Raw genomic sequence first — 20,681 nt, 5'->3', positions numbered from 1 at the left:
ACTTGGTGAAATAGCACTGTGGAAGAATGCTCAGAATATAGCTAAGAAGAAGAAAACTTCAGAAATTATGAATAATCCTACTCCTAAGTTTAATCCTTTTTGTACTGCGTTAGTGTGATTACCTAAGTATGTACCTTCTGATATTACATCTCTAAATCATAAACCCATTACATACATTACATTAAATACAGCTACAGGTACTAAATACTCAAATCCTGGGAATCCGTGCATAAATAAAACTGTTGCAGTTGTTAATATAAATAATGACACACTAGTAAATAATGGTCATGGTGATGGTGAAACTAAATGAAAAGGATGATTTTGAAAATTACTTTTTGATCTATAAATCATATATATTTTTTATATTTTTTTGGTTAAATTTTCAATATTACGCTTTTTTTTGTTTTAAAGTTATTACTATTGCTCCTACCATACCTAATAATAATATTATAGAAGTTAATATTAATCACATAGAATAATTAGTATACATAACATTACCTATACTAGCTATATGTGTTGGTTCTATTAATGAACTATCTCAACTTTTACTACTTGCATAACCTATTTGTTTAAATTCTAACATATTAACAAATTCATTATCTAATTTCATATTATATATTTCTGTAAATGAATTTGATAAACGTGAAAATACAGTATTATCTGTTAAATTTGCAGGTAATACTTGTGCTATAATATAGTATGTAATTATTACAGTTAAAATAGCTAAAGGTATATCGTTATGATTTTCTCTTAAAAGTTCAGATATTCTAATGTTTATTAACATTAATATAAATAGGAATAAAATAGATACAGCTCCTACATATACTAAAATATATGATAAACCTATAAAATTATATCCTAATAATACTAATAAACCTGCTATATTAACAAATAAACCTATTAAGTATAATACAGAAACGATAGGGTTTTTAGATATAATAGTTAATATACCTAATAAAATAGAAAGCATATATATAACATCTACAAATTCTATTCTAAACCCATTAGTTATATAATCATTTATTAAAAAAATATTACTCATAAAAAAAAAAATAAGATCTATCATTATATTATACTAACTATAATAATATCAAGATAGGATTAGATAAAATAATCTAATTAGGAAGAAAAGGAATCGAACCTTCGATGGCCTATAGCCATTGAGTTTACAGCTCAACCCGTAAACCAACAAACGGACCCTTCCTTAAAAAATCTTTTTCTGGATTTGAACCAGTTGGATATAATTCCAAGATACCTTGTAAAGACATAACTATATATTAATATAGATTAGGGAATCTTCCAATTCCATTTTTTTTAAAGTTTATATTTCCCGTGCAATTTCCATTACACGAACCTTATTTCGACTTAACACCAATCAAAGTTTTGCATACGAAAACTTTCCTGTATTTTTATATACCTATTTATATATAATAAAATACAGAAGAAGTCAAACTTACTGCATCTTCTTCTTTCAGCGCCTGACGAGTAGTTAGTACCTAACTGAGAAAAACTTCACCGTGACGATGGTGATTCACGATTACTAGTAATTCCTTTTTCATGTAGTCGAGTTACAGACTACAATCCATAATATTTCCTTTTTTGGGGATTAGCTCCATTTCACAATATAGCATCCCTTTGTAAAGGCGTATGTGGCACGTCTATAGCCCACAGCATTTAGGCCATAATGACTTGTCTTAATCCCTATTATCAAGTCCAATGTAGTAGCGAACCACTTTATACATATAAATAAAGTGAGGGTTTTCGTTAATTAAAGGAGTTAACCAGATCTCACGACATTAACTAAAGACAGCCATGCAGCGCTTGTAACAATTTTTTATAACTGCTATACAAGCTGTGGTAAGGTTTTTCGCGGATCATCGAATTAAATAACATACTTCACTACTGGTTTCAGAAACGGTCTAATGATTTCAGTTTATATGTTGCCATAGTACTCTTGAGGTGGAATGCTTACACTTTCGTTTATACATTAAAATTATCTAATGTATGACATTCATCATTGTCTGCTTGGACTATTAGGGTATCTAATCCTGTTTGCTACCCAAGCCTTCGTCTCTCAACGTCAGTTATTACATAGAAGGACGCCTTCGCCGTTGACAGTCCTCTTGGTATCAACAAATTCTATCTCTACTCCAAGAATTCTTCCTTCTCACATATAACTCTAGTAAAAAAGTACTTTTTTAAAGTTTAATTTACCGTCTACATACCCTTTAAACCCAATAAAGATAACTAACACTAGCCTTCTACGTATTACCGCGACTGCTGGCACGTAGTTTGGTCAAGACTTATAAATAGATTATGTCATTATATACAATCTATTTAGAATTTTATGCGAATTAATCGCTATTGTATTTATACAAATACAGTTACATTCTTCCAAGTTACTGGTTCAGCCTTGCGGCCATTGACCAATATTCCTCACTGCTGTACATAAAAGCATTGGGTTTTTTTCAGACCCAATGTGGTCGATCAACTTTCCAGTTACGACTACGGTTACTGCTAGAAAAGTCATTACCTTTCCTACTACTCACCGAGATAAAAATTTACATCTTAAACCGGAATTTTTAATTACCTTTTTTTTATTATAAGGGATTTTGCCCTTAGTTTAAGGTAGCCAATTTATCATATACTCACCTGTACACCACTACTACTTATTATTAAATAAATTAATAAATAATTAGTCGTTCGATTAGCATGTGTCAAGTACTTGGACAGTGTTCAGTTAGAGCCATCATCAAACTCTTTATATTTTTATTCGGTATATACCATACCTATATTGTATTATATTACTAATATATAATTATTTTTTTAATGTTATTTTTAAAGATATAAATAAGCCAGTTTCTGTTTAAATTATATATTTCTAAATGAAAACTAAACATAGGGTTCTTGTTCGAAATTATTTTTTTATTTAAATAATTATTAGTTTCTGTTAAAATCCTTATATCTCTATGTATATAAATTATTTAATTTATATTTATGCTTAATTAGTATTGGACTTTCCTTTTTATATTTTATATATCTAAAAAACATATTATATCTATTTTTTTTTTAATGAAAACCTATTAATATATATTATATTATATTATATATACTAATATATTAGGTAAATAAATATTATTAATTATATATTAATATTAATATATTTTATTTTTTTTTGTTTTGTTTTATTTATTATAAACACTTATTACGTTTAATTAGTGTAAATCTAATCCATCTTTAATATATGAACAAGCTAAAACTACGAAAACTTGTGCTTGAATAAATGCAATTGCTAACTCTAAACCTGAGAATGCAATAATAAATGCTAAAGGTATTAATCCTAATATAAAGAATATTATACCACTAGTCATAATGTTATAAGTGAATCCACTTAATATACTTAAAAGCATGTGACCACTTAATATATTAGCAGCTAATCTTAAACCTAAAGAAACATTTCTAGATAAGTAAGAAATAAACTCAATTAATACTAATAATGGTAATAATGGTAAAGGACAACCTGAAGGTACAAATAATGAGAAGAATTTTAACCCATGTCTTTGGAAACCTAATATTGTTGCACCTAAAACAATAGTAAAACTAATTGAGAATGTTAATATAAAATGTGATGTAGATGCAAAACTGTAAGGTACTAAACCTATTAAATTATTAACTAATATAAACATGAATAATACATACATTAATGGGAAGAACATTTGTCCTTTATTTGGGTTAATTTGGTTTACTACAATACCGTGAACTGTAGCATATATACTTTCTTGACTTATTGATCAGTTATTTGGTACTATTTTATTATTATTTGTAGCTAATAAGCTATATACTAATATTAAAAAAATACTAATTGATAAATATAAACCTATATTTGTTAATGATAGGTGTAAATTACCTAATAAGTTAGCATTTATAGAAAATAAATCTCTAACTTCAAATTGGTCTAATGGACTTAATACAAAATCTAAATGACGCATATTATTATTTGTTTGTAATATATTTAAATTTTAACTTTAAAACTCAAATTTTGAGATAAAATAATAATAAATTATTAAAAAATTTCTCTCTTTATTTTATATTTAATTATAATTTGTTTATGTAAATACGTGAAATAAAGATACGAACGAATTTTGGTAAAATATATTTAGTAAATGCGTATATTAAAACTGTTAATATAACAAAAGCAAATACTACTTGATTTACAAAAAAGAATGGTACTAATTGTGGCATATCAATGTATTTATTATGTTTAGATACTTTCTTATTATGTATCTTGACTTTAAAAGATTTTTAGGTTATGGAATAAATTTTTTTTATACATTTGTTATGTATTTATATAGCCCTTAAGATGAATCGAACATCTATCAAAATATTAACAGTATCCCGCTCTACCATTGAGCTATAAAGGCTTAGTAATAAAAAGTTAACTTTTTATTAAAATTCTTACCTAAGATTCGAACTCAGATCAAAATATTAGAAGTATTCGGCTCTACCATTGAGCTAGTAAGAATTCGTATATATATTGATATATATATTTATATAGATTTTTTATATAATCTACTTTTTTTATTAATTTATATACTATAAATTAAAGAAGAAACTGAGTAATGTAAACCATCTAATATTGGTGCTGGGTATATACCAAACAATACTGTGAATACTACAAATACTAATAACATAGTAAACTCTCTTCTAGTTACATCTCCTATATTTTCTACAAAATAAACAGAGTATGAACCACCGAAAGCTATTCTATTATACATAAATATAGTATAAGCAGCTGATAATACAATAGAAGTACTAGCTAAGATACCTAATATAGGCATTCTTTCAAATGCACCATATAATGACATAAATTCACCTAAGAAATTTAATGTTAATGGTGTTCCACTATTACCTAAACATAATATAAAGAATAATATAGAGAACACTGGCATCATTTGAGCCATACCTCTATAGTAAGTTATTAATCTAGTTGAAGATCTATCATATAAAATACCTCCAGCACAAATAAATAGTCCTGGTGATACAAAACCGTGAGCTAAACCTAAAACTATTGCACCTTCAATACCTTGTATTGTATTACTAAATGCACCTATTAAATAAACAGCTGCATGAGATACAGATGAATAAGCAATAAGTTCTTTAATATCTATTGTTCTTAATGTACTAAAACTTGCATAAATTATAGTTATTACACCTATAACATATACTATGTATGTATAATTTAAAGAAGCTTTAGGTAATAAAGGTAATATTAATCTAAATATACCATATAAACTTAATTTTAATACTATACCAGCTAAAATAATACTTCCTGATAATGGTGATTCAACGTGAGCTTTTAATAATCAAGTATTTAAGAATATAACTGGTGTTTTTACAGCAAAAGCTATAAATATACCATAGAATAAAAATAATTGTGTTACATAATTAAAGTTTGCTTTTGATAAAGCATCAAAATCAGTTGTACCCATTATTGAAGACATTACTATTATAGATAATAACATAAATAATGAACCTAATAAAGTATATAAGAATAAATAGAAACTAGCTCTTACTTTGTTACTTGAACCAAATAATCCTATTAATAAAAATAAAGGTGGTAATATACTTTCAAAGAAAATATAGAATAATAATATATCTAATACTAAGAATACAGCTAATAATAATGATTCTAATAATAACATTATTACTACAAATGACAATACATTTTTAGATTGTATTGAATTTCAATTTGATAATATTGCTATTGGCATTATTATAGTTGTTAATAATATAAAGTATATAGATAAACCATCAACACCTAAATATATATCAAAATAACTTAATTGATAGTGTTCCTCTATAAATTGGAATTGTTTACTACTAAAATCAAATAGTATAAACATTACTAATGAAACTATTAAATTTATAATAGATGTAGTTAAGGCTATAGATTTTATTTTAACTTCGTTAATTATAGATAAACCATAATTAGCTTCTATTGTTACAAAACCTATACCTATTAAAGGTATTAATAATAATATTAAAGACATATATATATTTTTTTATATATTTTACTTACTGATTAATAAATATGTTAACACATATTTATTATTTACACCTTACGTATGACATAAAGCCACTTTATTTTTTTTTTTTTTTTTAAAATAAATATTTATATTAAAATAAATATTTTGTATTATTTTTTATAAAGTTAAAGTTAAATTTAACTATATTTTATTATAATAATATTTGAGTTGGTAAAGCATCTAAACCATATATAACACATGGTATTAATACAACATATGCTACTATTAAAGGTAAGAAAACTGTTCAACAAACTGACATTAATTGATCAAAACGTATTCTTGGGAAAGAAGCTCTTGCTCAAATGAAAGTGAATACAAATAATGAAGTTTTTATAGCTAAATTTATAGGACTAGATGAAACATTAAGGAATACACTTTGTAATATAGAATTATCTATACCAAATACTGTATTTAATATTTCTATAATTAAATCTACAGGTAAGATAAATAAATAACCTCCAAAGAATAAAATACTATTTAACATACAAATTAACACAATACTAGAATATTCAGCTAAGAAAAAGAAAACAAAAATACTAGCAGAATGTTCTGTCATAAATCCACTAACTAATTCTGATTCTGCTTCAGCTAAATCAAAAGGAGGTCTATTAGTTTCTGCTATAGAACCTATAAAGAATATTATAAATAAAGGAAATAAAGGTAATATGAAATCAACTACTCTTTGTGATTCAACAATAGTTATAAAATTTAAATTACCTGTTAATAATATTACTAATAATATTATAGATGTTAATATTAATTCATAACTAATTAATTGAGCTGTACTTCTTAATGAACCTAAAAATGCATATTTAGAATTAGCTGATCAACCAGCTAATAATATACCATATGTACCTAAAGATGAAACACCTAATAAATATAACATACCTAAACTATAATCAGATACAAATAAACCTGAACCATAAGGAATAACTAAGAAACCTAATAAAGCAAAAATTAAAGTTATCATAGGACCAAGGAAAAATAACATTATATTTGCTTGTGTTGGTGCTACATATTCTTTAAATAATAATTTTGCAGCATCAGCAAATGCTTGTAATAATCCGTAATAACCTACTGCATTAGGACCTACTCTTCTTTGCATACTTGCCATAGTTTTTCTTTCAGCTACAGTTACAAAAGCAACTGCTAATAAAGCTGGTACAATTAATAATAAAGCTTCTATTACTGATATAATACTTCTCATTTTTTTATTATTTTTTTTAACTAAAATATAAAATATATCATTTTTTATTTTATAAATTTGCAATTTTTTTTTTATCATATATAAATTTATATTTAATCAAATATTTTCAATTACATTATATCTGATAATATATTATAATGTAATGTAACTTTTTTAAGATTATAGTTTATTTTATTTTATACTACTAACCTATAATGTGGGTTATAATTAACCTATATAATAAAATATAGATTAAAATATATAAGAGTTCGGGGAACTCGAATCCCTTTATTTCGATTTGCAATCGAAACGCAGAACCTTCTACTCAAACTCCTTATTTTTTTGTAGGTCATATATTAATTAAAAATTAATATATATATTTACAAATTAATAATTTATTTAATTATTTTCTAGTTGATAATTCTACTAAACTATTTTCAACTATACTTAACACAGGAACTATTACAAAGAAATGTGCAAAATATAATACTGTTGATATTTGACCAAACTCAATGAATGGTGCTTCAACGTGTTTTGCTCCTATTTGCATTAATACTAAGAAGTTAGCTACAAATATAAAGAATGCAATTTTACTTAAAGGTCTGAATTGCACTCCTCTTAATTTAGATAAATCACTTATAGGCATAACTAATAATACTAATATTGCTGCAAACATAGCTAAAACTCCTAATAATTTATTAGGTATAGATCTTAATATAGCATAGAAAGGTAATAAGTATCATTCTGGCACAATAGCAGGTGGTGTTTGCATTGGATTAGCCATAATATAATTTTCACTATCTCCTAAAGCATTTGGCATAAAGAATACAAATACTGATAATACTATAAAGAAAATAAATATAGTTATTAAATCTTTAAATATAAAGTAAGGAGCAAAAGGTAATCTATCGTAATTAGCTGATATACCTAATGGGTTACCTGATCCTACAACATCGTGGTAAGCTATTAAGTGCATTAATACTAAAGCTGCTAATACAAAAGGTAATAAGAAATGTAATGCAAAAAATCTATTTAATGTTGCATTATTTACAGAGAAACCTCCTCAAATAAACTCAACTATATCTTGACCTATTCAAGGTATAGCACTCATTAAATTAGTAATAACTGTAGCACCTCATAAACTCATTTGACCATATGGTAATACATAACCTAAGAAAGCTGTAGCCATCATTAAAACAACTATAATTGTACCAATTATTCATGTTAATGTTCTAGGTGATTTGTATGATCCATAGTATAAACCTCTACCTACGTGTAGGTATAATAAGAAGAAGAATGCTGAAGCTGTATTAGCGTGTAAATAACGTATTAATCAACCATTGTTAACATCTCTCATTATATGTTCTACTGAATTAAAAGCTTCTAATACACTAGGTGTATAATGCATAGCTAATGTTACTCCAGTAACTATTTGTATACCTAAACATAAACCTAATAATGAACCAAAATTTCATAAATAGCTAATATTAGCTGGAGTAGGGGCATCTATTAAATATGAATTTAATATACTTAATAAAGGATTTTTTTTTAATATTCTCATTTTATTTTTTTATTTTTATTTTTTGTTTAATTTACTTTTTTTATTTTTTCTAAAATAATTAAATACAATAAGTATTTAATTATAATTTTTGTTACATCTATTTAAAATTTATATATAATATTTATATATTTAGTATTATACCATACCTATATTGTATTATTTAACAATATCCATCTTGAGTGGTTCGCTTTATCGATTAAGCTATAGTTTTTGATAGCGGACTTAGGAGTTGCACCTAAATCTTGTGGACATGAGCCACATATGTTACTATTACATTAATCCGCTTGTTTAATATAATTACTAATAAAAAATTATATTTATTAATCCTTAATAATTATATATTATAATATGTAATTAGAATGTTAACATATTTCCTTCACCTAAAAATAGGACCAGATCCATTAAATTATTATAATCTGAATAAAAGTTTTCCATAAATAAATTATTTTTAACATTTAATCAATTATTGAAATCTTCGGATGTACCTAATTGATATTGTAATCAAAAAGAAGTATTATATAACTCATAAGCAGATAATTCATATGAATTAATATTAATAATTAAATTATGTATTTTGGGCAAAAATACATTAAAAAATGGTTGTCATGTTATATTTGTTATAAAAACTTCAAACCTTTCTATTGTAAAAACATATAGATTATCATTTATAGACAAATTGTCTATAATATGATTTCTAGTAATCATATCGATCCTATTAGATAAAGGTGTTATTAATCTAATACTAATTGTAGCCCCTAAATCTACAGCTAATCCATCAATAGCTGTCAACTTTGAAACAGAATCCGCTCATATAAGCTTAAGATGGTTTGAAACTTCACTTGAAAAATTCTCATACAAAGCCTTAACTGGACCTGTAGAGAAATTACCTTCAGTATTCAATTGATTAACATTTTCTTTGAATTGATCTAAATCAGGTGATAAATTATTTACCGGTAATTCGGTAGTCTCATGTCCATTATGAGTAGTCTTTATCTTCATCTCTGCACTACGACGTTGTGTATCTAAAAGTCTAGAAACTTCACTATTACTAACTAAAGCTTCATTTTGTCAACTCAATTGTTGTTGATTACGATCTAACCCATTTGATTGTGTAAAACGACCTAATTTAGTTACAGTTCCAGTATGATTAACTATAGAATTAATATATCTTTTAGGAGTAATATATTTACGATTACTTGTATAAGCACGGTGTGCTATTAAAACATTTCTTGTCATTTTTTTCATTTTGTTTATTAAAAACATTAATTTTACTTACTAATTAATAAATATGTTAACACATATTTATTTTTACACCTTACGTATGACATAAAGCCACTATAAATTTATCTTAAATTTATAAATAATATCCATATATTTAGTTAAAAACTAATAATATACCATACCTATATTGTATTATTTAACAATACTATAAATAATTTTTATCTATACCAACCTTTTTGTAAAATTACTAAAAAGTAATATTTTTAATAAAAAACCTACTAACCACATCCTCCTAATTAAAATAAAAATATAGTTTATTTTATTTTAATAAGTACACTAAAATTTAATCTCTTAATTAACTTTTATAATATATATTTATAAATATATGCTACCCTTATATTATACAGATATATATATCTATATAATATTATGAGATATATAAAGGTAATTAAATTTATTTATTAAATACTACCAGGTACAAATAAAACAATAGCTAATAAATTAGACATATGTAATCATTCGTTAGGCATAAACATAAATAAAAGTATAACTAATGTTAATATTGAAATAGTTATAGATAAAGAACTAGATAAAGCAAATTTAGAATCAAAATATACTTTATTAACTACTTTGTTGTTTTTTAAAACAAGAGCAGGTATTTTTAAATCTTTAAGTATATTTAAATATGAATAAGAATGTCCATCAAAGAACATTGTTTTTACAATAAATAAGTAATATACAGCACTTATTACACTAGTTAATACTCCTACAAGAGTTAAGAAAACAAATCCTTCTTGTAAAGCAGCTGAGAATACCATCTGTTTTGCAAAGAATCCCATTAAAGGTGGAATACCGGCAAATGAGAATAAAGTAATAGCTAAACTTAAAGCTAATATACTATTAATATGGAAATATCCTTTAAGCTGGCTTATTAATTGTATAGGTGAATTTTTTCTATCTATAAGATTATTATGATTTATATTTTTATCATTATAAGCATATAAACTATAACCTATAGCTACTAATAAAATAAATGCATTTAAATTAGATAAACTATATTGTACTAAATAGAATATAAATGCTTGTATTGATTCAACACTATTAATAGTCATAGCTAATAACATGAAACCTAAATGTGAGATAGTACTATATGCAAATAATCTTTTAATTCTAAATTGAGTTAATCCTAAAACAGTACCAATTATTAAAGAGAATAAAGAACTTACTAATAAACTAGTAGTTCAAGTATATTCAGTTGTAATATATACACTATTAGTATAATGAACTAAGTGTAATAATAAAGTTAATATTGATATTTTTGCTATTATAGCTACAAAAGTAGTAACTATAGTAGGTATACCATCATAAACATCAGGTGATCAGAAATGGAATGGAGCTGCAGATACTTTAAATAATAATCCTATAGTTAATATTAATAAACTATAAGGTATATATGTAGTTATTTGTTGCTCATTAAGTATTCCTGCTAAATTATTTATAACATAGAAACTATCTAAATAAGTAACACCTAAATTAGCATATATTAATCCAATACCTAATAAAATAAAACAAGATGCTAATCCTCCTAATAAGAAATAAGTTAAACCAGCTGAAGTAGCTGACTCAGAATTTCTATACATAGAACATAATAAATATAGACCATAACTTTGTAATTCTATAGATAAAAAAATAGAAACTAAATCACTACTTGATATTAAGAATATACTACCTGTAATTATAAATAATAACATTAATGTATATTCTATTATAGTATATTGTTCTCCTTTTTTTAATATTATATTAGATACAGCTATGTTTTTAACAAATTGTAATTTTGTAAATACTAGTTTGTTAAAACTCATGTAATCATTAGATAATAATTTTCTAGGATAAAATCCTGTCATATTCAATATTAATAAACTTATAACAAATATTAATATATGAAATGTTTGTGTTATAGAAGATGTATAAAATAAACCACCAAATAACCCAATACCATTATCTAAATATGTTATAAATAAATTATTATAAGATAAAAAGATACAATAGAATAATATAATTATTCCTACTCTTGAATAAAGAATAGCTGTATCACGTCTAAATGACAAAGCATTAGATAATAATAAACAGAATATTGAGGTTAAAAGCATACCCAATTTTAAGATATATTTAAATTAATCGTTAAATAATATAATAAATTATATTATTGTTTAGTAGATAAATTACTATTTAATAATACAAATAATGCAAATATTATTAAAATTAGTAAATTATTATCATTATATGAGAAATATACTAATGTTATATAGAACATTAATCCTATTAATACGTATAAAGCATATGTAGTTATAACACCTGTACTTAATTTACCTAAATTAGTACTTAAAGATACTAATCCTTTTTCTAAACCATGAGGTCCTAATATTTCAACAGAACCTTTATCAAGACTTTGAGTAGTTTGACCACCTAATTTTAAAACACCTTCTACAATATATTTATTATAGAATAACTCTATGTAGAATCTTTGGTTAAAGAAACTGAAGATATTATATCCAAATTTTGAATATTTAAAATTAATAAGTAATTTAGGTAAGAATTCAGATAATAATACAGATATTATACTTAATGATACAGTAAATACAAAAGGTAATAATTTAAAGAATGTAGGTACAGCAAATTCTGTATCTAACATAATTTCATGACTAGGATGAATAAATAAACTATTATCTACAAAGAAACCAGTACCTAAACCTATAAATATATCTTTAGTTATATAACCAAAGAATATAGAGAATATTGATAATACTATTAAAGGTATAGTTAAGAATAAATCACCTTCATGAGCTATTCTCATACTAGATATAGGACCATTAGGGTTACCTAAGAATGTTAAATATAATACTTTAGCTGAATAAAGTGTTGTAAACATAGCACCTATAGTAGCTACAAAGTAAATAATAGTACCTGATAAGTAGAATTGTCCATAAGAAGACTCTAGGATAAAATCTTTAGAATAGAATCCTGTCATAAACGGTACAGCTACTAAACTTAATGAAGCTATTAACATAACTGAGTAAGTTAAAGGTAAGAATTCTCTTAAACCTCCATATTTTCTAAAATCTTGGTTATCAGCTACTGCGTGTATAACTGAACCAGCACCTAAGAATAATAATGCTTTATAGAAAGCGTGATTTACTAAATGGAATAATGCTAAATTATAACTTGATAATCCTATAGCTATTACCATCATACCTAATTGACTCATAGTTGAATAAGCAATAACTTTTTTAATATCTTGTTGGAATAAACCTATTAAAGAACTAAATACTGTAGTTATAGCACCTAATCATAAACATAATAATAATACAGTTGAACTATATTCTATTAATGGTGATGATCTCATTAATAAGTAAACACCGGCTGTAACCATAGTTGCAGCGTGAATTAAAGCAGATACAGGTGTAGGACCTTCCATAGCTTGAGGTAATCAAATATGTAAACCTACTTGTGAACTTTTAGCTGTAGCACCTATTAATAAACAAATACCAATTATAGTAATAATATTTTCATTATAAAATGGTGCTAATGCAAATACTGTACTATAATCTATATTACCAAAAGATCATAATATAGCAAACATACCTACAGTTAATAAACAATCCCCTACTCTATTAGTTAATAAAGCTGATATAGAACTTTGATTTGCTGCTATTCTAGTAAATCAGAAATTTACTAATAAATATGAACAAACACCAACACCTTCTCAACCTACAAACATAATTAAATAGTTATTACCTGTTACTAAGATAATCATCATAAATGTGAATAAACTTAAATAACTGAAGAATCTTTGATTGTGTGGATCATGACTCATATAACTTATAGAATATATGTGAACTAAACTAGATACTATTAATACTGGTATTAACATAGAAACAGTTAATGAATCAAATCTGAAGTTTCATAATACGTATAATGATTCTACGTCTACTCATCTTGCTATATTTATTGTTACTGGTATATTATTAAAACCTACTTCAAAAAAAGCTATTACAGCTAAGAATGTTGTAGTTATTACTGAAGCACATGTTATAATGTGAGCTCCTGTAACTCCAACTTTTCTACCAAAAAAACCTGAAACTATTGAACCTAATAAAGGTAAAATTATTAATGTTAAATACATTATCTATATTCTATTGATATACTTCCTCTTAATCTATAATATGCTACTAAAATTCCTAAACCTATTGCAGATTCTGCTCCTGCTATTGTTAATATATAAACAGCAAATGTTTGACCTAAAATATCGTCAAAACTTAGTGAACTAATTAATATTAAAAATGTTACTGATAATAACATAATTTCTATTGATATTAGCATTAATATTATATTTTTTCTATTTAATACAAATCCTAATATTCCTATAAGAAATAAAAATATTGAAAAATTCATTATTTATATATAATTTATATTTGATTTATCCATACTACAAAAATGTATATACTAAACATGTATAAGACTTGAACTTATATATACGTGTTCGTAGCACGCTATTCTACCATTGAATTAACACGTTTATCCAATTAAAATATAAAAATTTATTTATATTATTTTTTTTTAGAAATTTTTATTATTCTTTTTCTACTTCTACAGGATTTAATAAATCATTAATAGTTATTTTTTCACGCTTTACATAATTTTCATTTTCATTATTTAATAATTTATTAATAGTTATTCTTTTAAAAGATAAAAAATAATCTATATAATCCCTAGCATAGTAAATATTATGTTTAACAGAATATTTTCCTATATGAACAATTTTTCTATTAATTTTAATATTATTAAACACTGTTTCTGCATTATTTGTTTTTAAAGAAGTACCATCAGGATATGTTATAATACAATAACGATTTTCTGGCTCTTTAGATTCACCGTGATAAGTGTATCAAAGACCACCTTCCCTATATACTCTCAAAGAATCGTTATTTGAACATTTTGCATCCTGCATATCTATATGATACCGTTCAGTAAAAACTCATTTTTTTTTTGAATTACTTAATTCTTTTTCAAATTTAAATTCAAAATCTGGAATACCTTTAGGTAGATCTTTTTTTTGAAAATTATATAAATTAAATTTAACTAAATCAAATTTTTTTGTTAATTCCTCCACAGTAAGAGAACTAATTCTATTAGATAAGTCTATATCTACATTTTCACAAGTCTTTACACAGACAATTAAAAATAATAGACTAAAAAAGGGACTACCTGCTTCTAAACCAATTTCATTAGCTCTAACTATATTACATAATAATAGATTTAATATTTTTATTACTTTTGGAGAATAATTACCTAAATAATAATAATAAAAATAATTTTTTATTTTTAATAGATTTTCGTTTTTTTTGGATATTATTATTTTATTAAAAATATTAATTTTTTCTTTTATAAAATTTATCATTTACTTTATTTTTTAAAAACATAAATTTACTTACTGATTAATAAATATGTTAACACATATTTATTATTTACACCTTATGTATGACATAAAGCCACTATAAATTTTTTTTTAATTTATAAATAGTATCTAAATATTTAGTACTATACTGTACTTATATTGTATTATATAACAATATTCATACTAATTTATATTTATTAGTTTAATTACTATAAATTAAATTTCCATATTAAGGTTTATTAACCTTAATACCTCTAAATCTTACCCTATAATAATTATAATAATAATATTAAATTTAATAAATTAATTTTTTAATTACTCAAAATTAATAAACTAACCTTCCATTTGCTCTCTTAATCATAATAAGAAATCTCTTATTGAAACAGATTGGATAGCAATAGGCATAGAACTGTGTAATATTCCACATATTTCAGAACATTGTCCAAAGAAAGTTCCTGGACGGTTTACATAAACAGAAGCTTGATTTAATCTACCTGGGTATGCATCAGCTTTAATACCTAAAGATGGGCAAGCGTATGAGTGTATAACATCTGCAGCTGATATAACAAATCTTGTGTGTGTTAATTCTGGTATTATAACTCTATTATCTACTTCTAACATTCTAAATTGTCCTTCTTCTAAATCACTTTCAGGAACTATATATGAATCAAATTCTATAAACTCATCATCTTCATTAGTGAAATCAGGATATTGGTAACTTCAGTATCATTGGTGACCTTCTGCGTATACTACTAATGATGGATCCATAACTTCATCCATTAAATATAATAATTTGAAAGATGGGAATGCTATTAATATTAATATAAATGCAGGAGATATTGTTCATATTAACTCTATTAAAGTACCATGATTCATATATTTATGAGCTATTGGTGATCTATTAGCTAAGAAATTTTTTAATATATTTACAATCATTCATGTAACAGTAAATAAAACAATAGCTAAGTAGAACATAATGTTATTATGTAATTCTTCTATACCTTCCATTTGAGGTGATGCACTATCTTGGAAAAATAAACCTCAAGGTGTAGGTGCATCCATTTGTAATGTTAATATAAATGTAATTAAATTTAAATTCATTTGTTGTTATTAATACAAACTTTTAATTTTACTAACCTAATTTTTAGAATTATAAATTCTAATTATATTTGTAATTTTTACAATTACTTTTTCTACTTATAATATATATATATATTAATATATATAAATATAAGTTTATTTATTTAATAATTTTTTATTATTAAATAATTTATTAATTATCGAGTGACTATATTTTTCATATTATTTATAGTATAACTTACTCCTATCATATTTGTAGATTTCATTATTTTTAATATATAGTTATTTATTAACTATTATTTATATATTAATGAATATCCTTTTCAAGATTTATTCTCGAAATTGTATACTTGTCTACTTTCTATTTTTAAAGCATTTTTACCTAATTCAAAAGCAAATCCTAATGTTAATACTAAGAAAAATACTAACATTATTACTAATCCATATATACCATTAGTGTAAGCACTTACTACGTAAGGATATACTAATAAAATTTCTAAATCAAATAATAAAAACAATAAAGCAAAAATAAAGAAAGATATACTGAATTGTGTTCTATTTTGTCCTAAGAAAGAATGGAAACCACATTCAAAAGCACTATCTTTTTCATGATATGAATTATGAGGTGATAATATTAAATTAACTAATAATAATATTATACCTAATACTGGAATTAAAAAAAAAAAAAAAGTTGTAGTTGTCATTTATAATATTAAGAAATATTTTATTAAAAAAAATTTTTTTTTTTTTTTTATTTATTTATTCTTTACCTAGTATAGTATAAAAACATATATAATTTATATGATTAACATTAACAAAAAAATATAAAGTAAATATATTTATATTACTTTTTATTTTACTATTTATATATTATACATATATATATAACATATAAAAAAACCCTCTACCCTCCCATATATAATTTATTTATAAACAATATAGTTTATATATAAACTACATATCCTTTTATATAAAATATTATATTATTTTACGAAATATTTTATTTATAACCTAAGATTTTATAAATAATATAAAACTATAGATATTTACAAAATCTGATTATATTTTATTATATGTAGTTTTTTAAGCTACATATAATAATAAGAAAGCCATCATTAAAGCAAATAATCCTGTTGCTTCAGCAAAAGCAAAACCTAAGATAGCATAAGAAAACAATTGTCCTCTTAATGATGGATTTCTGGCTACACCTAGTATTAACGCACCAAATACAACACCAATACCTATTCCTGCTCCTATTAATCCGGTTGTAGCCATACCTGTTCCTATTATTTTAGCTGCTTGTAACATTGAATAAATGAATATTTATTTTATTATATACATTTACAAATAAAAAATTTAAATTATTAATCCTTATTAATCATATTTTTTTTATTAATCTATAGTAGTAATCTACTATATTATGCTAAAAGACCTATATTGGTTATTATATGTACCATACTATTATAATAGTAATACATTAAAGCATAATAGATAGAGTTTATTCAAGAATTGATATTAAACTCAGTGTATTGTTATGTTTAAATAAGTCAAGAAACGGTACTATTTATATCCATTTTTATCATCATGATCATAATTATTTATAAATTATGATTGTACAGGTAAACTTGCAAAAGCATGAGGTTTTGGAGGACTTGTTAAACATCACTCTAAAGAACTATTATTTCTTGTGAAATATACTTGGAAAGTATCACTGAATAATTGTGGAGTTAATCAAGGATATCTTGATGCAGCTTTACCTTCTGTTAATTGTTTGTATATAATAGTTAAGAAGTATCATGTAGCTACAACACTAACGATAGAACCAACACTACTTACTAAGTTTCAACCATAGAAAGCATCAGGGTAATCACTTATTCTTCTTGGCATACCTTGTAAACCTAAGAAATGTTGTGGGAAGAATGTTAAATTAACACCAACAAATAATATTCAGAAGTGAACTTTAGCAGCAAAATGGTCATAAGATAAACCTAATATTTTAGGTATTCAGAAGTATCAACCACTAAATAAGGCAAATACAGCACCCATAGATAATACATAATGGAAGTGAGCAACAACATAGTAAGTATCATGGAAAGCTACGTCAAGTGAAGCATTAGCTAAAACAACTCCACTTAATCCACCAATTGTGAATAATACAACAAAACCTAAAGCAAATAACATAGGTGGTGTTAAATGTAAAGATCCTCCATAACATGTAGCTAATCAACTAAATATTTTAATACCTGTAGGTACTGCAATAATTAAAGTAGCTGCTGTAAAGTAAGCTCTTGTATCTACATCTAAACCAACTGTGTACATGTGATGACTTCAAACTATGAAACCTAAAACACCAATAGATAACATAGCATAAACCATTCCTAAGTAACCAAAAACGTTTTTACCTGATGCGGCTGATATAACTGTACTAATTATACCGAATCCTGGAATAATTAAAATATAAACTTCAGGATGTCCGAAGAATCAGAATAAATGTTGGAATAATATTGGATCACCTCCACCCGCTACTTCAAAGAATGAAGTATTAAAGTTTCTATCAGTTAAGATCATAGTAATACCACCAGCTAATACAGGTAATGATAATAATAATAACACTGCTGTTATTATTACAGCTCAACCAAATAAAGCTAATTTATGTAAACGTATACCAGGACTTCTCATATTTAATATAGTTGTTATGAAATTCATAGCACCTAACATACTACTTATACCACTTAAGTGTAAACCAAATATAGCTAAATCAACACTAGGTCCACTGTGAGATTGTATACCTGATAATGGTGGGTATAATGTTCATCCTGTTCCTGCTCCATTTTCTATAGTTGCAGATAATATAAATAATATTAAACTTGGCACTAATAATCAGAAACTTATATTATTTAATCTAGGGAATGCCATATCGGGACCACCTACTAATAATGGTAATAAGAAATTACCAAAACCTCCTATTAAAGCTGGCATAACCATAAAGAAAATCATCATTATAGCATGAGCTGTTATTATTGCATTATATAATTGGTTATCTGAAATATATTGTACTCCAGGTCCAGATAATTCTAATCTTATTAACACTGAAAAGGCTGTACCTATTAATCCTGAAAATAATGCGAACATTAAATATAAAGTTCCAATATCTTTAGCATTTGATGATAAGAATCATCTTTCTTGTCATTCTGTTGGTTGTTTTCATGATAACAACGAAGCAGTTTCTTCTTTTAATACTGCTGAACCCATTAATGGGTTTACACTAGAAAAATCTCTTTTTTGTACGGCTGTCAAAAATTATATTTGAATAGTCTCTTCAATAGTTGAATATAACTCGATATTTTTATAGTAAAATACTTTTTACACAAAAAATTTTAATCTAATATTCTCTTACATACTTTTTTTTATGTTACCTAATAGCTTAAACAAGCTATACTACAACTTACAGCTTATAATTATAAATAAATTTATTATTATAACTTCTTTGAATATATTTTATATGGCCTACATAGTGAGGAATTAAATTCCTGACCTTTTTGCAGGATAGGGAGGGTACCTAGAATCGAACTAGGATATACTATTCCACATACAGCTATTCTACCATTGAACTATACCCACCTAAATATAGTATATATTTATATACTATACTATATTTTTATTTTTAAATACGATATCGTACTAAATTTTTATTAATTTATATATATAATAAGTACTTTACAATAAGATCTACGGTTTTGTACCTATATTGTATGTTATTATATATATATATTATATTATATTATATTATTTTTATAAAGCTACATATAGCCTAATTTTTTATAAAATGCATAAATTGGATATTTATATAATATAAAATTATACATTTTTTATTATATTACTATATAAAAAATTATAGTAATATAATAAAGCCAAGAGAGAAATTCGAATTCTCATTCTTAATTCATGAAATTATTGTTCTACCGATTGAACTATCCTGGCAAATAATACATATTTATGCATTATTTTTATGTTGGGGCGACTCGAACACCCAATAGTAAATACCAAAAATTTATGACTTACCGATTAGTCGACAACATATTATTAATAGAT

The 20,681-nt window shown here is 24.5% G+C and overlaps 2 protein-coding genes across 2 annotated transcripts, besides 2 other annotated features; both read right to left on the bottom strand.

The window, feature by feature from the left end:
- Positions 1-6,010: 6,010 nt before the first annotated feature.
- Positions 6,011-6,016: a sequence feature (Short protein (N7503_012181, KAJ5786969.1) was converted to a misc_feature.).
- A 107-nt stretch (positions 6,017-6,123) lies between these two features.
- Positions 6,124-6,132: a sequence feature (Short protein (N7503_012181, KAJ5786969.1) was converted to a misc_feature.).
- Positions 6,133-18,602: 12,470 nt separating this feature from the next.
- On the bottom strand, positions 18,603-18,908 carry N7503_012180 (uncharacterized protein; the record flags this gene model as incomplete). The annotated part of the gene is made up of 2 exons (XM_057071725.1): positions 18,603-18,808; positions 18,833-18,908. 2 exons carry the CDS (start codon positions 18,906-18,908, stop codon positions 18,603-18,605), a joined length of 282 nt encoding a protein of 93 aa, XP_056918336.1.
- A 434-nt stretch (positions 18,909-19,342) lies between these two features.
- On the bottom strand, positions 19,343-19,721 carry N7503_012179 (uncharacterized protein; the record flags this gene model as incomplete). The annotated part of the gene is made up of 2 exons (XM_057071724.1): positions 19,343-19,423; positions 19,521-19,721. The coding sequence occupies 2 exons, from the start codon at positions 19,719-19,721 to the stop codon at positions 19,343-19,345; spliced, it is 282 nt and encodes a 93-aa protein (XP_056918335.1).
- Between the last annotated feature and the right edge of the window lie 960 nt (positions 19,722-20,681).

Source organism: Penicillium pulvis, assembly GCF_028828015.1.
Source record: "Penicillium pulvis strain IBT 33274 chromosome Unknown scaffold_8_segment0_segment0, whole genome shotgun sequence".
Taxonomy (NCBI): domain Eukaryota; kingdom Fungi; phylum Ascomycota; class Eurotiomycetes; order Eurotiales; family Aspergillaceae; genus Penicillium; species Penicillium pulvis.
Note: the sequence above shows the minus strand (reverse complement) of the source record. Positions and strands in the feature narration are given on the sequence as shown.